We start from the raw sequence: 13,287 nt of genomic DNA on the forward strand, positions 1-13,287 counted from the left end.
GAGTCCGGCCCACCGCCAATACTAGCGCGCGACCGTCCATGAGCCGCTCGAACGCACAGCCATTTTCGCTGTAAACAATTCCCCGCTCGCCGCGTCTCGCGCTAGGCAACCGCGCTCGATGGACGCGCGCTAGTATTGGCGGTGGGCCGGACTCGCTGAACGAATACTCGCTCATTCGGCGATATTCAAAAATTAATATCTCGTTAAATATTGCGAATTTTACAAAATGGTAGAGGACTTTTCGATTCAGTTTAGTCCATTCTATCTACCCATGAACGGTCATACACCTATTCTGAGACACCCTGTATATATATATATATACATATATACACACACACCTATGATGTAATAATAGTTACCGTACTGATAAACTTTTGTACTCGCAATATTCTGATGATATTACTTATATAACTTTTTGTTAGTAAAGAATTTCAATACATTATATAAATATTACTTACATTAAAAAAATCTTTTTTATTCTAAATTAATTCACCTTAATGTTTTTTATCTTTTATTTTCAACAAAAAAAAGGTTAAAAATTAGCATATATGCAATGAATTATTGAGATTACACTATTGGGGAATTCCTGTTCGCTCATACATGTGCTTACACACATTGTAGATAGAATTGCTGGTTGGCAACCGGTTCTATAAAAGGACGCGCAACTAATACTGTCAAACAGTAGATCGTCGAACTTCTGTTCAGTACATCTTGGCTGTATGAGAGATCATATAACATTAGCTGATCTCTTATCGGGCAAATTTTAACAAAATGTCGTTTCACTTGTTATTGTTGAGTAAGAAAGCTATTTCAAATATTTTGTGCATGACGCGAAGTGTTATGTATCATACATCAATTAGTTCTAATTTCTCACAATTAGTTGTGCTGAATAATTCTTACAGTTGCTGCATCGCCGCTTCTCATCACCGCGTTTCCACAAGTAAGTAAATATTCTGTTATGAGATATTTCGTAGGAGAAACAAATGGGGAATATTTACGATTCGAGTCATTTAATATATGTTGTAATATTAAGAAATAGAATCATTTGTTTATATTTTAACATTTAATTATTTTAATATTTTGAAACATATTCTCGATATATCATAAAGTTTTTACGTATAATTTTGTTGAAAGTAATAATTTCTGTATTTTCGAAAAAAGCATTTAGAGATCGAGGTTTAATAGATATCTAATTCAATATACATTGTTAGAATTCGGATGACGTAGCTGTGGCTCAGGCAGAGATGGTTCAGGTAGATGGCTTCGTCTTTGACGGTCCAGTGGCTACCGAGCAATCCAATGGAGAACAAAGAATTACATCAACATCCACAACTACGACAACTACCGCGTCTACTATTACATCAACATCCACAACAACAACTACTACTCAAACTGATGATCAGTATAACAGATGCGTGACGAATTGCCCGGTGATTATAATTTTTTTCCTTATTAAAATCAACGTAACTTTATTCAAAGCAACTTTTAGTCTGAAAGAAAATTTTATAAATACATCTTACATCTGTTACTGAAAAACAATTTTAATATTGAACTTATAGCAGCATTCTTACCATAGGTGACGAACGAATATAATCCTGTTTGTGGTACGGATAACACTGATTATACTAATCCGGGAGGGCTGGGTTGCGCGCAACGTTGTGGAAAAGGTAAGATACTTTATAGAAAAAGATAAAAGGTTCACTATATTTAACAGTTGCATTTATTTTACTATATAAAAGATATATGCGTGATAACAACATGAAACAAGCTTTCTATTAGAGTAACAATGATCCCGAAGAAAAATTTTTTTGTCTTAATGCTAGAATAATCGAGCTATCGGTTGTTTTAATATTTTCTAATAAAACACCTAAAATTAGATAACAAAATTCTTTCTTTTAGCACACAAGATAGAAGGAAAATCAAATATTCTCGATTTTTCTAGTATTAATGATTTTGCAATAGAAAATATTTATCGGACATATTTATACATTTAACAGTTTTTTGCCCTATATAAAATATATATAAATGATAAAAAACTCATTATTACATGTAATTACAGAATAAGGCAGTGCGATCGCAAACACATTAAAATGCTTAACATACAATATTTTATATTTACAGACGTGAGATTAAATCATTATGGACGCTGTTCAACAGGCAGAATTGGATAATTTCCATTATAATACAGTTCATAGTAATAAATGGTTTTAATGAAAGATTGTACAAAGAAAAATAAACATTAATAAGTTAAACTAAGAAAAATTAACACATTTACACACTCCCTGTGCATAATATGTAACAAATATATTTATTTATTATTTTTTAAGCGAGCTTATTGACTTTATTTTCACTTTAGCCTTTTTATGTTGAATGATTTTAGAATTAATGTTATTAACATCAAACAAATTATATAAACATACTTTACAGTATTTAAATTATTAATGTAGATATATATATGTATAAAATAAAATAGTTAAGCTTTTAAAAAAGAGATACACCTGCGAAAGATTATTTCTTTTCTAAAAGCTTAATTTTTTTCAAATAAAATTACTGACTCGAATTTCTTAAAAAAAAACAAATTGAGAAAAATTCCCTATTATTATACAAATAAAAAAAGTATTTTATTAAAGCCAAAAGTAACTACTGATTATTTCACTTTACGATTTTTTATGACTTAGAAATTATATTACTATGAAAGATGTAATAACTTTTTCAATTTTATTTAAAACTTTTTTTTTACCAATCTATACAAAATTGTCTTTGTGTTTGAGAAAAAGGGGAAAAAGAATCCATCATCCGATCGAGGAATCGTTACGGTCGGCCCACCTGACTCTTCGTGCGACTTCAAAGTTTCCTCCGTGAATCCCGTAAAGATGTCTCGCCAATATCTCAGCTCTATCCTCTTCAGCCTCTACGGCCATTTTTCTGTAGCGACGAACTGCTATAATGCAACCGGCGGTGAGTACAATCTGAATTATTAACCAAAAGATCAGAAGACCCAGAGCTAGACTCGCGTCTACGCAAAAAAGGTTGTCCGAGTCTGAAAGAAGAAACAGGACTCGTGTAACTCCGTCAGCTCTGTCGTGATTTTACTATATATAGAGTTTAGAAGTGCAAAAATCGAATTTTTAAAACCGATGCTTGAAGGACGATAGCGATACCGAATGCCGATTATTAAACTCACTTTCGGTGATCAAAAGCGTATCAGGTTTTTCTCTGGTTAAATGGCCCGCCGTTATCACTGGACTTTGAACGACGATAGATAGTTGCAACGGTAATTCCGCGGGGGTGAGGTTTCTGAAAATTTCTGTTACCTCGGCGGTGACCGGCTCCTCGATCGACCGTCGCTTCCTACCCCACGAGGGCTGTCCTCCTCTGCATATGGCCTTCAAAGCGATCATAAATTGTTAATTTTCTCACTTTTAAATTAATATAACTTATTTATACAACGATGGTAAATTAATTTTCATTAATCTTTATTTAAGAAATGTCATTAATTATTCTTTTATCTCATATCTTAATATTATATCTCTCAATACAATCACGACTTAAGGAATTACATAAAAATAATATTAAAATATTATTTATTAAAATATTATATATTAAAAAGAATAATAGTTTACCGGGTCACATTCCTCGATACAAAATCTAACGATGACGTTGAATCGGACGATTTGACTGTCGGGAAATTTGAAGGCGGAAAATGTTGAGATCAAAGAACGGTTGTCGATTGGATCTTTCAATAGCGCGGGAAAAGTTGTCGGATCCGTCGGACATCCAATTTCGTCGAGAAGAAGATACGAAGATTCTCCGGTTTCACTACTAGCTACAAGATGTCCAGCTGCGATATCGTAAGTTCCTGTCAAAGCGAATTATATTCTATTATTTTTTTTTTGCTTTTAAAATAAAATAATATTTCATGCAGGTAAAATTAAATTTGCAAAAAAAGTTAATTTTGAATATCTCTTAATTAAAACATTATTAACTTTAACACAATTATTAAGGAAAGTTCCTTGAATTGAAAGTTTAGCGGTGAAAGAGAGACTATAAACTGACAATATCTCATGCAAATGCCGCATAAAAGATATTCACCGTTTACGGGTCGAATTTCAATTCTGAGCGTTAGCTTCTGACCCAACTGGGTAACGATAGCGTCCGTATTGTTCTCGTTGAGGATCCTCATCGTCACCACTGGCACCTCGGACGATACGTTCACTACAATTGACCCAACCGGCGGTACGCCTGCGCTACAAGAGAGTAACCAGAGCCGGAATATCGGGGACACGTGTCACAGTATACTGATACAGTTTTGCAACAGACGGCAAATTAGATTATAAAGTGAACAACGTCATTCGTTTGAAAAAACAAAAATTGTGAGCGCCGTCCTATACGAAGAAAAGCTAGACTTACTTTGGATCCGGGAAAGAGAAATTCGAATGAACGGTCACGTTTCTTGGTCCCGGAAGACCGCTATCTAAGGAGCATCCGACTCTCACGGACTGGTCTCCCAATCGCTGAATGATCGGATTGTACTGTATCACAATGATGGCCCAAATTAACGTGTGCGTCCTGCAAGAATAACATCCAATCACATAGTGAGATCAACCGTAAATTCGGCCGGTAATTTTTTTATATTTTCCTTATCTCATGATAACGATTCAAAATTAGTCAATCGATTCAATTAGAGAATTTTGAAAGCAAGTACAGATTTTCATTGTCGATGGAAAACGCGGGTGTAAGGCCGCACGCGATTTTGGGCTTGTCAATATCTTCCTTCTTTGGCAGCGGCAGTGTCAATATCGTGACGTTTCTCCCAACACCGTTAACGCTGCAGGTCGAAATGTCTCCGTATCCACTCGCGTACATTCGTCCTATGAAGGGCTCCGCAGTGGTTAGTATGATCGTCATAGTTGACTCGCCACACTCCACTTTCACTAAGAAACAAAATGCAGTGCTATAGTATGGAAAATGTTAGACAATAAAATTTATGTAGACTTTGCGTGTGTGTGATGTTAGCACCCCAACATAAAAATTCCGTAGCTCTGATTAGAGTTCCCGCTTTATTTTGAAAAAAAACAAAGAGTTTTCTATTTAATTTATAACAACAGTTCTGCTTAATAACAATTTTTAATTTAAATTTAAAAAATGGGATGCTAACTTCTTATTAAAATTCATGATCAAATAGTTTTGAACGGCTTGTTACAGGGAACTCTTCGTCTCTTTAATTAAGCTCTTAAAGTAAAGCGGGAACTCTAATCAAAATTTTAATGTTGGTATGCTAACTTCATACGCGTAGACTTTGATAAATAAATTATCAGTGCACAGCGATCAATACACGTGTGTAACATAAAATAAATAAATATTTTTTCAGTTATCTAAAAAAACGAGATCTTATGACTAATAATTTTATATATTCAGTCTTTATATTTTTTTTAATCACGCGCCGATTTTTATTCGGTCTTGAAATTTTATGGCCAAAGTTTGTAAAACTATATCCACATTGTAATATTGCATACGTACCATCTAGACAAGGCTCTTGCTCCTTGTAGATTACATTAGGTCTCGTAACCAGCGAACTGACTCCAAGACCGATTGTGCTGTCGGAATGCAGCAGGCAGAGCGGTCTCTCCTCCGAATAATCAATTGTATAAGCTCTGCATATGAAACCATCCACGCTGCGATCACATCTCTCCTCGCACTAAAAAAAAAATCATAATTAAGTAACAGATAGTGAATCAGATCGTTCGCAAAAATGGTAGGAAATACAAGGAATGATATACCTGCTTCACATCCAGTCCCGGTAACACCACGTCCGAGTATGGCAATGATACGTTTCGATATTCGGCGTAGGAACAATAGCTCTTCTTCGCTGTACCAACACAAGTTAAATTCAAATGCAGCTCGAATGCAGCTAGATCTTGCGGCTTACAGAAAGGTAGATTGATTTATTCGACTCACATATGTTATGGCACTGATCCTGTAGATACTCGTCCCGATACATCGACGATCTGTAGGCTTGCGGTCTGGTACCCCTTTCGAGTTTCGACAACGAACACGTACCAATGGTATTGTCGATCGACAAAGGTTCGCCCGTACGAAATTGCGCGGATGCACAGTCGTCCCCTAGGATTATTCGTTTATACATAGCTCGTAGTTTCTTGAAAATTTCGATTTATCAATCCATGAGACTAGTTTGCATTACCTGCTTGCAGACACCTCTCGTAACACTCGCTTCTTCGTAATGCTTCATGATACCAGCCGGACTGTCCCTCTTTTAAAACGGCTCCCAAGGTTCTTTCCACTTGCCAGAGTCTCTGTTCTTTGCAGCTCGGAGAGACTAAAAACACAAACGTAAAGAATTTTAAAAGATTACATTTCCGGAAACATTATTCCCAAAATTTTCCTCTATTTAATTGTGTGAGAATAAGAAATGAAATTATATTGATTAAGAGTAAAAATTGAATAAGAGTGAAAATTTATTTCAATACTTTAGATTTTCTTTTATTAAATAATTTCAAATTTGTATGTAGTTTGTTTTAAATTCTATACAGAAAAATTTCAGATAAATTAAACAATGTAGTAGAAATAAATGCCCCGTTTATCCGCATTCTATTTATACGATTTCATAGCTGAGCTCTTATTATCCGAATCATTCGAATAATAAGAGCTTGATGTGCTCGACTTCAGTTTCCTAAACGTCAGCTCCTATTATCGGAACTAATAAGTACGTCAGCTTCTATTATCTATACTAATAAGTGAACCTCTATTATCTGAATTCGGTTGTCGGAACTGTCTTGTCCCTTAACATGTTCGAATAAACGGAACTCTATTGTAATATATTTTTGTAATACTATATATTACTTTATACCACAATAAAAAACATAGTTCTTACCCGTCATACAGATCTGATGAAAAAGCGTGGCATTCGTTTCGGGAATGAGTTCCTCGCTCTTTGCTTGCACGCTGTAGCATATGTTTCTCGAGAAATCGACTACGAAAGCTGTGCAATTCAGACTTTTACACCTAAAATAGACGAATTTTTAAACAATAAATTTACATACTTTTCCGCGCAATAGAACCACGTTATCGTAAAATACGTTTGTGACTCACGTATATGTTTTTTATCTTTCGAGTTTCTACAAAAAATTAACATTAATTTTCCTTACGGAAAATATTGCGATAACTTTTAATTTTTATACAACAATAGACGTAGTTTATTAAATGCATCTATGATTAACAAACAAAACTATACGTACGCCGAATGTCCGCATAACTCTTATCTAAAAGACTGTATTTAAATGTGCATTTACTTATAATATCAGACTTCCTGGAATAACTAAGTAATTTATTTGTTGGAACATGGTTGCAAAATGTACAGGAAAGAGAGGAAGATAATTAATCGATGAATCACCTGTCGAAGCAAGGCGCGATGATACCGTTGTTACCTATGGACGTAACGCCGTTTCTGTAAATTACAGTCTCAACAGCGTTTGCTGGCTTGGCACCAGCGATCTTTTCCCATCCCGTATCTTGATCCTGACAACTCTGACACCAACCTGAAGGGCATAGGTGCGCGCTTTGTAAAATGCGTGCTGCAGTTAAACTGCAGCCTTGTGTCATGGCTAAACAATGCTACTACGTACTATCGCTGATGCTAGATAAAGAACACGATTGTATGTGCAATTCACAGACGCGGACAACTGTCTAAACACGTATTGCGGCTAGTCGAACTTATAGTTAAAAGCGAAATAAAAGATAACGGATTGAAAAGTGTACCTTACTAAAAAAAATATCAGTAAAAATTTTTAAAATTTTATATAGATATTTTTAGACTTCTTCGTTAAAAGTTCTTTTCAGTTTAAAAATAATATTTCTATAATTATTTATTGTTCTAATTTAATTATTTATTTATTATAGAAATATTTTTTAACAAATTTGATTCATTATTTTGAAGAAAAAAGAGAATTCTTCTTTATACTTCACAATGCATTTTATGCTTCGGCTATATTCATCGCGGTGCATCACTCGCACGTTGAACCTCACCTGTGCTTGAAACGAGGCTGCAGACGAAAATTATGCCGGCGAAACGCAATGTCGTCATTCTGTATGTTTGCACAGCAAACGACGGGTTGCAAGACCGAATTGCGAGGAGTCGCTTTTTCAGGAATTTCCCAGATTGTTCTACCCGCGGAACGGCATCTCCTGCTTCTAATCGCGTCACTGATGTACCTGTGCAAACGGTCGTTACGTAACGCCGCTATCACGTGTAAAAGCTGAAATCGGCACGCGTGACATTAGGTCGCGTTATAGACTTGCTGTCGAGTGGAAAAGCGGCCAAACGCGATCATTCGCGTTAGCGGCTTCTTTAAGGAGTCCCTCCCTGCCAACTTCAAGGTTTAAAGATAATGCAACGTTTCTCATAAGCGAGTTCCTAACGTTATGCGTGCCGTGTTTTTTTTTTTTACCTCGCGCTTTTGGTTCCGTTATCTCTCAACGCTACATAAGCGTACGACATAATCCGCGTGATAGCGGCTTATGGCAGGATTTATTTTTATTAAAGCACGAATTCTATTGAAATTCGTGTTCAATGAAATAAATCCTTCTGTAATCCGCTTGCTATATAAGTCACAAAGCGATTGTTCCGTCGAGTGCGAACAGAGTGTGTACATTTAAATCCCGCAGTAAAAAAAAATGTTTCCTATTTAATTGTAATTTAGTGTTCTCTTGATAATCGAACTTTTTCTTGCATGTAAAGATTTAAAAAAAATTGCTAACAATAAGCGTTAAGTAATTGATAATCATAATTGATTAAGTGAAGAAGTCACACGTTATTAATGCGAATGTGTAATACGACATCGATGATGGCATATACTTTAATATACTCAGTCTTAAAACAGTGATGAAAAATAACGGAAGATAATAGCTTAGCTATTTTTGCATTGACACGTAATCGCGCATTCAGCTGATAAGTTTAAAAGTAAAACGAGTAAAAAAGAATGTTTTTTTAAGAGAATCTATGATTTACATTTTTATTTTATTAGAAATATAAGAAATCATGTAGAATATCACAAAATATAAATTTATAGAAATAAATCTGTAATTTATGTCAGCAGTTTACAATTATATAAAATCGTATTTTTATGACGATATAATTCTGAACGTTTTGCAGAAGAAGTTTCAAGAAACACGTTTATGAGATCATTCTAAATAAAAAACGATGTGTTTGAAAAATAATGTACATAAAAAGTCGGGACAAGATAAATAAATTCATATATTTTAAGATTTACTCTTCGAGCAAAAACTAAAAGTCAAATCAAACTCGCGATCTCTCCGAACACTCGTTTGAAAATTGCGAGTTAATTGCTAGTCACTTGCTCTTTGTACTTTGGATACGTTCCACTCACGCTCTTGTGCAAACGCCGATCCGTCATTGAACTCTCCTAGTAGCGATCGTCACACTTAGCTGGGACGTGCATCGCCGGCCGGAGTTAGAGATCGGAGCACCTCCTGCGCGGCTTCAGCTTCATGCGCTTCTCATCGAGCTGCGCTCGCGGTTCACTCTCGATGGACATCCGTCCTGTCGTTCTGCCGGCGGAGAGTGAGATCCGAATGCCGGAACGTAAGCGCCGGCTTACCCGTGTGCAACTGCGAGGCGGGCACGTAACGAAATGAAAAGTAATCGCACCGTGCACCGTGCCACAACGGCGGATACGACGAGGAAGAGCAGAGGGGCATTCCATCCGCCTGATGCCTGTGTGTGATCGAACGATCGGATGCGGCTGGGTAAATACCAGCACCGCGCGACCATCCATTCACCGGCATTGTCGTTAAAAGAGAAAAAAGAAGAAAAAAGAACGATGGCGAGGTCGGCAAACGATTATCTGGGATGTTCCGCGCCGCCCAAGTGTGCGACACGTTCACTCACCGTTGACACAAATTCGGCCTTCGCTGTCTCTTGTCGTCGCTACATCGTTATCGCTACAAAAATGCTCGACACAGACGCGAAACGAAGACGAAGAGGTTTTGCTGACTATAATTGTCGTAACATTAAAGATGTAATATTAAATTGTCTGATCATTAGCGTTATTATAGGTAAGCGTAGGCGATCCAAGAGAATTAAAGTACAAATACGTATATATAAGTAGTTCATCAAGTTGGTACCAGAATCAATTTTCAGAAAATCAAAATCTAAGGGAGACGTAAGAATTATTTTGAAATAGAAAATGAATGAAGAAAATGTCATAAGTCTGTAATCAAATAAACTATTTGAGAGTTAACCCAAAGCTATTTAGTGCGGTCGCGAAATGTTCCAACTGTTGCAGCGTTAACAGAGTTTCCCACGGTGTAGCCATTAGAATTGGACAGGCATCGGAAGCCTATATCGATGAACATCGAAACTCGTGTCCTTCATTTTACGTAACTATCTGGCATCGTTTACGCTTGTTAGCCAGTGGCACATATATCGATACAGCAAGACGACACATCTAACGCGGCGCCTCGTAAAATGAAAGACTCTTTCGTGAACATATAATAACGACATGATATAACGGAATTGCACGTTGCTTTCTGGAATTTCGTTATTCGATAATGGCGCGTTACGATAGAGACATTTTTCTCGAAAGAAATACATTAACGGTTATTGCAAAATAGCTCGAACATTTTGAAACGTCGCAAGATCCTGAATCGTGATTTTAACATTAACTTTGATGAATTATTTAAGAGAAACTATAGCAAGAAAAAAGAAAAGCTCACCAGAAAAAATAAATCTATAATTTACTTGCGTATTTCACAGAGAAAAAATCAAACATTATTAAATTAATATCCGATTAAAAAAATCAGATTTAATTCCGCAAAATAAATCGCTGTCAATTAATTTTAATTAATTATCATTTCAAATCTATTTTTCGACAAATTGTACAAATCATTTTTGGTGCTATTAGAATTCGTTAAGTGATACTAAGGGTAGTTTATTGGTCGTAAGGGTGCCTTCCGACGCGCCAATTTAATCGACTTTTTTTCTTCCGCTTTTGGCATGTATATGAAAATATTTTCAAGGAAAATAATCTTAAATAAGGAGTGCAATTACAAACAAACTGTTATTTATACAAATTGGAGACTAATTTAATTTGATTCACATACTCATTTTTTAAAATTTCTTTGCTCTTACTTTCGACTGAAAGCATTTGTTTTACTTTCGTTTTATTATGTTAATGCTCTTGTTACTAAACGTAAGTGAAATCTTGTCGATTCGTCGATTTGAAATAGATGCTGCCAACTCTGCGGGTATGACGGTCTTACGCAAATAACACATTTCTCAATGACTTGCAAAGTAAGTGTAATAAAAATTGTCGACATTTTATTTTATGAGCTTAGTATCTTCGATGCTACATGGAGAAACTCTCGGAATAGAGGTGCAAATATAAAATCCAGTATATAAATTACGCAAGGTATTCAAATTTCAAATGAGATAAAGAATGAAATTTATACTTTCTACATATTTAGATATAATTACTTAAATTACACAGTTGCAATTTATATATGTATCTCTCCAATATTAATTTGTATTCTGTCTTATCTCAAAATTATTTTTATCCTTTAAATCGATTTTTTTGTTCAATTATTTTTTTTTTACTCTTTTGTTCGATTATTCTATCTCATTTGACTTTTATTCCACTTTTCACAGCGCTTTAATGTAATTTTAAAACCTTTAAATGTCTAGATTTTAAATTACATGATGTGCGTGCGATACAATTGCTCTTTCGCTATCACACAGTCAACATAATGCGATTTGGAATACGAATGGCATGTACAACAATGAGCGCAATCGATTCGATCAATTTTGCGTAAAGCGCGGATCTCATCGTTTTCCGATGAGCAACAACGGTGTCATTGGCCCGTATAAATGAAAGCCATTTCCTCATTACAAGTAGAATGTATAATGAAAAGGCGCATATATATATCAGGGTTTCAAACACGTAAATGACAACAAATTGCATTTAAATGAAAGTGCATGTTTATTGCTCGAATGAAAAATTGATTTGATGAGAAAATTGAAATATTTATTATTATTATTATCATATTGTACTTATTACACACATTCCGCTATATATATTTATTATACCTTCAATAAATATCTATATAATTGTTAATTAAAAAGGAATCATCGAACGCAGATGCGTATATGTATATACATATATACCAAACATCCAAAATCCAAACAAATATAATTATAATTAATTAGACATTAACTTATAGCAACGAAAATTTTAAATAATATTAAACTCTCTATTTTACTGTCAAAAAAACTTAAAAAAAAATACGCCAAATATATATAAAAAATATCCTCGCCTTCACGATAAAAAATTAAGAATAATTTTGGAATGTAAAAGAAAATCGTTTCAAGAAATTATTATAGGTCATCTGACATAATGACTATATAATATTGAGCAATTTTAATTAATACACAAAATTACAGAGTGACAATCTTATCGGCAATTACTCGAATTTAGCGAAGACGCGAACCTCTCAAGCTCCAACTGTTTTATAGTAAGCCGGATTACAGGAATAAAGTATAAGCTGGTAAGACCTTATCGACGAGGGTTTCAAGGGAGTTCGATTCAAGAGAGGGCGCTGAGGTAATTAGGACGCGAGCGAGCAAGTAGTACGTTAACGTGGTGCGCTTCGCCGCGAGCGCTGAGCAGTTGTGAACTTGTGCTTGATGTGAGTTGTTGTCGTTGTTGTACTCTCGTCGTGTGCACCCGTCGTCGAGCGTCCGTTCGCAAGCGTTGAAATTTTCGTGCGTCTCGCCACACAGGGAGTGAATGCGCGCGTGCGACCGCGGCAACTTGGTGTCACTCGACGGCAGTCCGACGGGCGACGTCGATCGCGACGAAGGGAACGGCATCGCGGCCGCCCCGCGTAAAATGAGTGTTCGCGCGATCGACGGCAGGCCTGCAGCTTCGTCGCGGCGCGTAGTCCCGTACGTGCGAGAGGCGGCACTGTGAAACGAGAGCAGGAGGAGGAGAAGGAAGAGGAGGAGGAGGAAAACGCGGAGCATCCTGAGAGGGAAGAAGAGGAAGACAGAGGTGTGGAATCTCGACGACGATCGACGTGGTGAGGAGGAGAGCGCGACGGGAAGAGAAGGAAAGAGTGAGAGAGAGGAGGAGGAGAAAAGGGAGTGAGAGAGAAGGAGAGCATTGTCCTCCGCGAGGAGAGCATCGTGTTGTCCTTGCCACGACACTAACCTCAGTCGGTGCTGCGCGCTCAGCCGCGTCACGATCGTCGCCC

General features: G+C 36.2%; 2 protein-coding genes across 4 annotated transcripts; one reads left to right on the plus strand and one right to left on the minus strand.

The window, feature by feature from the left end:
• Positions 1–673: 673 nt before the first annotated feature.
• LOC105452432 (four-domain proteases inhibitor-like) lies at positions 674–2,256 on the plus strand. The gene is made up of 5 exons (XM_011693510.1): positions 674–796; positions 903–940; positions 1,212–1,430; positions 1,577–1,667; positions 2,122–2,256. Exons 1-5 carry the CDS (start codon positions 772–774, stop codon positions 2,169–2,171), a joined length of 423 nt encoding a protein of 140 aa, XP_011691812.1. The 5' UTR covers positions 674–771; the 3' UTR covers positions 2,172–2,256.
• A 441-nt stretch (positions 2,257–2,697) lies between these two features.
• On the minus strand, positions 2,698–11,476 carry LOC105452433. Of its 3 annotated transcripts, none has more exons than XM_011693512.1 (14): positions 9,405–11,476; positions 8,044–8,229; positions 7,412–7,556; positions 6,893–7,023; positions 6,203–6,337; positions 5,959–6,123; positions 5,781–5,869; positions 5,521–5,698; positions 4,706–4,934; positions 4,411–4,569; positions 4,093–4,247; positions 3,624–3,859; positions 3,185–3,386; positions 2,698–3,040 (listed from the first exon to the last, which is right to left on the minus strand). In XM_011693512.1, exons 2-14 carry the CDS (start codon positions 8,099–8,101, stop codon positions 2,793–2,795), a joined length of 2,130 nt encoding a protein of 709 aa, XP_011691814.1. In that variant the 5' UTR covers positions 8,102–8,229; positions 9,405–11,476; the 3' UTR covers positions 2,698–2,792. The 3 variants fall into 3 exon arrangements, with proteins under 3 accessions (XP_011691814.1, XP_011691813.1, XP_011691815.1); XM_011693511.1 differs by having other exon boundaries at positions 7,412–7,576; positions 8,044–8,273; XM_011693513.1 differs by having other exon boundaries at positions 2,932–3,040; positions 3,315–3,386; positions 7,412–7,576; positions 8,044–8,273.
• Positions 11,477–13,287: the final 1,811 nt, after the last annotated feature.

This window comes from Wasmannia auropunctata, unplaced genomic scaffold (assembly GCF_000956235.1).
Source record: "Wasmannia auropunctata unplaced genomic scaffold, wasmannia.A_1.0 LD336031.1, whole genome shotgun sequence".
Classification (NCBI taxonomy): domain Eukaryota; kingdom Metazoa; phylum Arthropoda; class Insecta; order Hymenoptera; family Formicidae; genus Wasmannia; species Wasmannia auropunctata.